The following is a 9,064-nucleotide window of genomic DNA, read 5'->3' on the forward strand; positions in this document are numbered from 1 at the left end:
AAAAGACACATAAAAATGGTCCAGATCCTTCCACAAATCCCATTAAAGGCGAATTTTCAAACAATTCATAATCACCTTCCTAATAATGTTAGCTAACCAATAAGAATCGTCATTCACCTTGGGCCCAAGAAACGATACATTTGCACCATAAATACGCCCCCTAAAGAACTTTTACCATACTCGCCAAAGGTGACGAAACAACAAGACAACCATATTTGAAAAAACTAATATATTTCTAGAGAGGATGAGTAACATAATGCACGCACCACCGCCACTTAGCAGGAAATGAATGATTAACATGCCTCAAATCCTATACCCTCAAACCTCTTAGTCCTTAGGCTTACACATATCCTCACATCTAACCTAAGTCACGTTCACCATCCCTTTAGCCTCATCCCAAAAAAAACTTCTCTGGAGTCCAATAATGATTGACAAAGATTGTCACCTTTAAGAAGGAAAGAAAAAAAGATAGGGATAACACTCAATACTGAGTTAAGAAACACAACTCTCCCACCTATGCTAACAAACATGTACCTCCATAAAGCTAGTCTCTTAGTGACAAAATTTACCAATAACTCCCAAGTCGTTTCTTTCTTCAGATTAGCACCTATCAAAAGGCCTAAATACTTGAAAGGGGTAAAATCTTCTTTACAGTTAAGAAAGCTTTCAGTCAATTCAAAAAAGTCTCTTCCATACTTAAACCAAACATTAAGCTCTTCAAAAAATTCACCCTAAACATTAAAGCCAACTTGAAACTTCTAAGAATAGACTTAATAACGCAAAGATTCTCAATAGAAGTCTCGACCAAAATAATCGCACCGACATATAAAGTACAATATTTTTTTAAAAAAATGTATATAACACATGCTAGAATAATATGTTTTTTTTTTTGCGATATATTATGCCTGTTATGTTTTGAAGAAGAGGAATGCACACCACACATATGTTTTTGTTACGCCCATATTCGATACATGGTTGAAATATGGTGTATGATTGAAATGCTATAGGTGTTGTTCAAGGCAGAGCTGTTAAAATGGGTTAGCCCATATAAGCTAGCCAGAGTAGTCCAAAGTCCATTTAGGACTGGGCTCGGGAAATAAATCTCGAGCCCATACTACACAAAACCTTTTTGGTCCAGTCCTAAAAAACTAATTGGGCATGCCAAGGTGACTTTAATTGGTCCAGAGACAGCTGTAGTTCAAGGGGACTTTAAAAGGAGCAGAGAATATTTTCAAACACATTAAGTTATATCTTTGTCATGGTTTGTAGCAAGACTTAAAATTAAAAGCAATTTTTATTTTTTGAATTTTTATTCTAACTATTATTTCTCTCTTGTATTCATATAATAAAAAAAATTCTTATAATTTTTTTCAATTAATCTCAACTTTCATCCAACTAATCAACATCACAAGAATTACATTAAAAATGAATGATATTAAAATATTTATTGAATGTAAGAGTTTTCTAATACTAGGTAAGAAATAATTGAGGAAATTTCCACAATATTTATTATTAATTTCATTTATATAAGAAGACTAATTTGGTTGTATATATAAATCTTGGTCCATTGACTCATCACTTGTTAAAAAAATAGAGAGAGAGAAACATACATAGCATGGAGGCATCATCCTCATCATCATAACCCTCTATTATTTCATCTTCCATTTCTGAGCAAGTATTTCTCATCTTTCTTCCCAACTCTCTTCTTCATGTTCCCATCATCATAATATACAAACTAAAACATCTCATGTTTCTTTAGTTAATTTTTTTCATGGCTAGACAACTTTGTGAAGATGAAAAAACATCAAGTGGTGGATTTTGTTATAACCCACAAATCCAAGGTTTTGTGTCGGATCCAGAGATGTTCAATCTCACAACAGGCATGGAGATGATAGGGTTTTCAAAACATCTTCATCATCAACAACATCATCAACAACAACAACATAGTACTGACACAAACATGTGGAAAACAAATTTCTCAGGAGGAAAACTAAGTCAACAACATGTTGGCCCTTCACCTTCCTATCATCATCATCCTCAACAACATCATCATCATCATCAAGATTTCACTGTTTCTGAAACAACAAGTAACGATCATCAAAACCTAAACATGCTTCACCATCATCAACAACATCAAGATTCTTCATCTTCCTCACAGTGGCAACAAGTTGATGATTCATCACTAAGATGTGTTTTCCCATGTGAAGGCAACGAAAGACCAAGTCAAGGACTTTCACTCTCTCTTAGCTCAACAAACCCTTCATCCTTAGTCTTACAATCTTTTGAACTAAGAAACACTCATCAAATCCAAGATCAAGGGTATCAAGGTCATTTCCTTCTCAAAAACTCTAAGTTCTTACTACCAGCTCAACAGCTTCTCAACGAGCTTTGTAGCTTAGAATCCACAAAACAAAATGATCTTGTTTCACAAAAACAAAAATCTCAAAAATTCAACAACAAGCAAAATTTCGAAGAAGAAAATACTCACAATGGTAGCACCAGTTCCTCCATCAAACACTCCTTAACCTCCGTCGAGTTCGTCGAACTCCAGAAAAGAAAAACTAAGCTACTTTCCATGCTCGAAGAGGTATACTGATTATTGGTTATTATCACTAGTTATTATCATTTCGTCTATAAAAAAAAAATAGTACCATATTTTTTTATTAATTTATGTGACATAGTACTATATTCATGTCACAAAATTTCATTTTTCTTATGAATTTATGTTTTTTTTTTTTTTTTGTGAATAATAAGGTGGATAGAAGGTACAAGAACTATTGCAACCAAATGAAGAGTGTGGTATCAACATTTGAAGGAGTAGCTGGAAATGGAGCTGCAAAAGTTTATTCAGCATTAGCATTAAAAGCCATGTCAAGACATTTTAGGTGTTTAAAAGATGGAATAATGGAACAAATCGAAAGAACGAGAAAAACAATGGGAGAAAAAGACCCTATTGCACCCGGAACAACCAAGGGCGAAACTCCTAGGCTCAAAATTCTCGACAGAGTTCTAAGACAACAAAGAGCATTCCAACAAATAAACATCATGGAAACACATCCTTGGCGACCTCAGCGCGGTCTCCCCGAACGATCTGTCTCGGTTCTTCGAGCTTGGCTCTTCGAACACTTTCTTCATCCGTAATTATAATAAACCATTCTTATTTTTACTTTACTGCTTTCTACGTCTGATGCGAGACTCTTAACTCTTAAGACTCTTAACGTTCTATATTATAGATTGCTCCAAAATAGATTTTTCTATGAATCAATGTTTTTTCGCCATTTTGAAAAATAACAACAAGTATTGGCAGTTGTGAAAATGGCATCGTGAATTTTCTCATATTGAGAATCTTTTCCATTTTTTTTTTGTTAGTTTCTGTGCATCACCATTCAGATTCCATCTTTTCATATGTTGTTGTTGTGTATTGTTTTGTCAATCATTTCTACATCATCTTTTATTTTTGCGTCTCTTTCTCAACTACTTCTTTTCATTTTTATGTGGACTTAATTAATCCTTCTTTGTAGGGACTATTCTTTCTTCCCCACTATATACTTATCTCTAATATATATTATTACTATTATTTTCTAATTAATATATGATATATACGTGACACACAAGTTTATATATTCATATTTTCATTTATATATATTCTTAATTAATTAATTAATTTTTTCAAATTTTTGTAGGTATCCAAGTGACGTTGATAAACATATTTTGGCCCGGCAAACCGGTCTCTCAAGAAGCCAGGCATGTTCATTTTGTTATTATATTATAAGCAAAATAATAATAATTATATAGTCATTATTATTATTATTATTATCAAACAAACATATTTTATTATATGGTCTTTTTGGATCTGTCACGCAAAAATTTCATATTAATATTTTCAAAGAGTGAGTGTTAATATATGTTAATTATTGTTATATATATAAGATGAGGTGACATAAGTTTGGAAGATTTTTTTTGGTGAGACATGTTATTTAATTGAATAAAATTGAAAAGCAGGTATCAAATTGGTTTATTAATGCAAGAGTGAGACTATGGAAGCCAATGGTGGAAGAAATGTATTTAGAAGAAGAGAAAGAGCAACAAAGGAACACGACAACCTCGGAGGGAGGAAACAACCTTAATCATGAAGAGGAAAATCTTAATGTACTTCAAGATCAATCTCCAACACAACATCCTCATGAAGATCAAAAGCCGCGACTACTTAGGATTGATTCTGAATGTGTCTCGTCGATAATCAACAACGATCATAAAAACGAGGCAAACAAGAATTTGCATCATCATCATGATCAATTAGCCGTGGACGCGTTTGGATCGGTTGATATTGATTTTTCTTCATACAATAGACATCATTCTTCTGATCACATGGTTGGTGCTTACCCTAGTGAGAGTTTCCATCACGGTGGTGGAGGCGGAGGTGGTGGAGTTTCGTTGACGTTAGGGTTACAACAACATGGTGGAAATGGAGTGAGTTTGGCTTTTCCATCAACAAACCAAAGTCCAATGTTTTATACAAGGGATCAAATTGAAGAGCCAGTTCAATACTCTCTTTTGGATGGTGAAGGAACAAATATTATGCCTTATAGGAATCTCATGGGGACACAATTGCTACATGACTTAGCATGATCATGATCATACAATATCAAAGGTTCTTGAATTAATGTTAAATTAATGTTATATGAACATGAATGCTACATTAGGTTATGGTAGAAGAAATTATATAGTTATATTAATTAATTGAATTATATATGGTACTTAATTAATTTTCTATAATTTAACATTTAGTTTGTAGAACTGTTGATTGACCACTGAGCTAACAGGTAGCACAAGTGGAAATGAAAATTAAGTTTTAGAAGAATATTAAATATGTTTTGTAGTTTATTGATGAAATGTGAAAAAGAATATTTGAAGGACATAAAAATGATTTGGCTGTGCAAATTTGGATGGATGCTAAAAACAAGAATGAGAGAAAATATGAAAGATAATTTGTTGGGGATTAATTGTGGTCCCTTATTCATTTCATAAAGACAAGTTCTTGTGCCAATGAGAATTGATTGCTTTATATGATATGTCATTTTTATAATTGGTTCGACGGTGCCTTTCTTTTATTTTCATCGAAAAAAATAAATTTGGCTTTTCAATTAGTGTTGGAGGCACTACTAGGGTTTTGAGGATGAGATGAATGGTCTCTAATGAATGCAATGCAACTTGTGTGTGTGTGTTTTTTGATGGACAGATATTTGTCCACTTTTTGTTCTTATTTAGTATAATAGCATATTTCAATATTTTATTTACTCAACTATGTGTATTGTGTTTAAAATAACTCTAAGAAATTTTAAATTGAATGTCTTAGAGTTAATTTCTGTTGGATTGAAATCCAAGTTGAATCAATTGTTTGCAGCTAAAGCAATAAAGAATAGAAGAGGAATTGAGGGAGAAGAAGTTATGAAAGTAGTAGTAAAGAAAGAGTGAATGATTTATAAGCAAGGAAGGGTTTTTATTGAGGGTTATCAACCCTCTTTCTAGTTAACTATAATTAATCTATAACTTATTAATTAATTTGTAACAACTATAACTACTAAAAAAATTGAAAAGTTTGAATTATAACTAACACTTCTTAATTCAAAGTTTCAAACTATCAGAAGTTACTATTTCAATTTATCTTCTTAACTTTAGAAATTGATCTATCTTTGATAAGCAAGTCTGGGAGTTGCTTTTTTGTATGAAAATACCCAACTATCAACCTATTCTTGTTCACTTGTTTTTTTTTTTTAATTATAAAAATGGAACCTTTTTTAATTAATGGTTGATTTGTTGTCTGCAATGTTGTTACTGACACTACAACATATAATAATTTTTATGACGAAATTTTCATCTCAGTCAAATAAAAATCGAGATATTATACCAAAGTGTGTTATGTTTTATTTTTTATATAAATAAAAACAATATATTCTCTCGGTTTCTAATAAAACCGAGGGATAAAACAAATTAAGATACGCTTCAAATCCCACATAAGGATGATTATATTTTTATTTGTTTATAACTGAATATTAAATCATCCAACCCTTTAGTTTCCTTAAAAATCGAGGGATAACATAATCACATTTTAATATAAAAGCACTCATTAAACAAATTTTATCATAATCTTAACTTATATGTTGCCGCCCCAAACTAGTACGCATCATTTTTTGGAATGGATTGCAAGACAGAAAAAATCTTCAATGTTCTTCTACCCTTGAACAAAATATTTTTCTCTGCCCTTTCAATCTATCACATAATGGTGTTAATGTTATAATTTTGGAACAACTCTATGTTAATTATCTGTTAATGAGTGTTTGAAAAGTTTCCTATGATAGATTGCAATTGTGCATAGAATTATTCTTGCTTTCAGGTTAAACAAAGAAGGTTGTTCAACCTTTGAAAAGATATAAGCAACAAAGAAGGTTGTCCTTGATAGAATTTGCTCGTTAAAAGTTGATTGCATGCAGTCCATAGAACTTTAAAATAATGAACATAAAATCTATCCACCAGAATATGGATTAGAGCAAAGATGTGTTATTCTCCAAGAACAACAACTACTATGATAACATTGCATTTGTTGTAATAACGTAATTTAATATTATGTGTAAACGATGTAGTGTTAAAAAAAATCTTATACACCTTTTACCTTGTTTTTGTCAGAAACCGAGAGAATATTTTTGGCGGGATAACTGAGAATAATGATCATCATCCTTAAACAAACCGGTATCGTCCACTTCATGATTATCAATGCTCAAGACACTTCCATTAATGATCCGCGTGAAACCTAACAGACATCCATTATAAAAGCATTTTGAATATCAATTATTCTTAATAAAACATATAACATGAAAACTTTGAAGCGTAAAAAACTCGATAAAGTTCTCTATGATGGATTGCAAGAGTAGAAAATAAATTGTGTTTAAGGTTTGTGTTCTTCAATAATCAATTTTTTATGGTGTTCATCAATAATATATATTCATTCATTTAACTAACCATTTTCTTATTTTACATAAGAACAAATTTATGCAAAAAGGATCTTGAATATATTGCATCCAACATTTTATCTTTCCCGACATTTCAATGAAACAAGGATCCAACATCTGATCTTTATCAAAACTGATGTCGCTGAATCGACTTTAATATTTGTTATATGTATTTACAGAAATATTTTGTGCAAACAATGTAATATTACGAGTAAACATTGTTTGTCACGAATTTTTTAAAAATATCAATCTTACTCCTCAGTGTATTGGTTAACCGAGAGGTTTGTTACGTACGCTATTTTTGAAAATCATTTTCTCCTCGGTGTTTTATAACTGAAGGGTAAAGTTATTACTTTTCATGACGCTCTTCGTTACCTTGGTTCTTTAGCTGAGGTATAATACATTTCACGTTCGAGGTTAAATGCACTTTTATAGTAGTGTGATTTTCAAATAATTCATGAGGTATTACAATTAGTTTCCTTAGCGAGTTGATAGTGATCATGTTATATATTCAACTTTACAATTTGACATTTCAATAACAGATTGCTTTTTATTACACTATGATATTGGTGATCCTTGAAACTCGAATAAATAACAAATTTTATTCCTTATATCCCTTATCACCACACCAGTCATCTTTTTAAAACCTTCTAAAAACTTGTTAGCATCTAGAAGTGAGACTTAATGAGCAGATAACATACATACTTTGACACAAATACTTTAATCTTGCTTCAACATAAATATTTTAGGATCTTCATCATCTTTATGATTCTTAGTCTTGCTTCAATATGTTTTACTTTAGAATTGCAGTCAATGATCTCCAATTTTCTTAAGATCTCAGTTGAATACTTGAATCGATGGAGTAATAGATTGTTAGCTATTTTTTAAAATTTTATTCCTAAAAAGTAAGCAAGTTTGTCAAGGGTTGTCATTTCAACTTCAACCTTCATCTTTCAATAAATCATCCACGTAATAGCATATGTAGTTTTCCTCATTATCTTTTACATATACACTGTGTTTAACAATACACTTTTGAATCTTTGTTGATCAAAGAACTTGTATGTTCTCTTGCTCGATACTTTTCGGGAATGCTTGAAATCATATAGAGCCTTGTGGATTCTTTACACAATATATCCTCTTTTCCTTTAATTCAAAAACCTAGAGGTTTCTTCCCAAAGGTAACTTGTTCTTGTGGTTTCTTGAAAAATGCTAACTTAACATTTAAATGGAATAAGGGGAAATTTCTTTTACAAGATAGAACAGTGATTAGTCTGATTGTTTCATGTCTGGACAAAGGTGAGAAACTTCATAGTAATTTAGGAATTGCCTTTGGAGGAACCCTTTATCCATCAATATCGCCTTATGCTTCATAATTTTCCTTTGAGATTATGTTTAAGCTTGCACACCCATTTAACATCAATAGCCTTCTTTTTACTTGGTAAATTTAGTTAACTCATAGGTTCTATTTTTATCTCTGGATCTTATTTTTTTTAAGAATAGCATAATTGCACACTTGATCCTTCAATGCTATCATGAAATCAACATATTTTAAATTTACAAACATTGCATATTGCACTAATTCACCATCATTATCAACAATATTATTAGGAATCACATCAAAGTCAGGAAGTTTTATTGGCAAGTTTTTGTTTCTGCAAGGCCGAGTTTCAATCTTTAGACTCTTCATCTGAGCAAGCATAATACATATCTATTTTATCACCGTATACGCTCTTAACATCATTTTCCTTGTCATCCATGTTAATTGAGCAATTGTTCAAAAAAGTCCTTCTATACCTGATTTAAAAGAATCCAAAATGATCCTTCTGAGTAACGTTGAGTTTAATATAATAGCAACCACTTGAATATGAATAAATGGAAATATAATATATATATATATATATATATATATATATATATATATATATATATATATATATATATATATATATATATATATATATATATATATATATATATATATAAATACATCAATGCATTTTGAACGATGATGAGGTTGATGGTGTAAAAAAAAATTGAATATAAATTTATCCGAATAT

The 9,064-nt window shown here is 30.9% G+C and overlaps 1 protein-coding gene across 1 annotated transcript; it reads left to right on the forward strand.

Moving 5' to 3' along the window:
- The first annotated feature begins 1,552 nt into the window (after window positions 1–1,552).
- On the forward strand, window positions 1,553–4,797 carry LOC131603659 (homeobox protein BEL1 homolog). Its single transcript, XM_058876067.1, has 4 exons — window positions 1,553–2,587; window positions 2,755–3,137; window positions 3,684–3,744; window positions 4,003–4,797. The coding sequence occupies exons 1-4, from the start codon at window positions 1,772–1,774 to the stop codon at window positions 4,627–4,629; spliced, it is 1,887 nt and encodes a 628-aa protein (XP_058732050.1). The 5' UTR covers window positions 1,553–1,771; the 3' UTR covers window positions 4,630–4,797.
- Window positions 4,798–9,064: the final 4,267 nt, after the last annotated feature.

This window comes from Vicia villosa, linkage group LG5, assembly GCF_029867415.1.
Source record: "Vicia villosa cultivar HV-30 ecotype Madison, WI linkage group LG5, Vvil1.0, whole genome shotgun sequence".
In the NCBI taxonomy this organism is placed as follows: domain Eukaryota; kingdom Viridiplantae; phylum Streptophyta; class Magnoliopsida; order Fabales; family Fabaceae; genus Vicia; species Vicia villosa.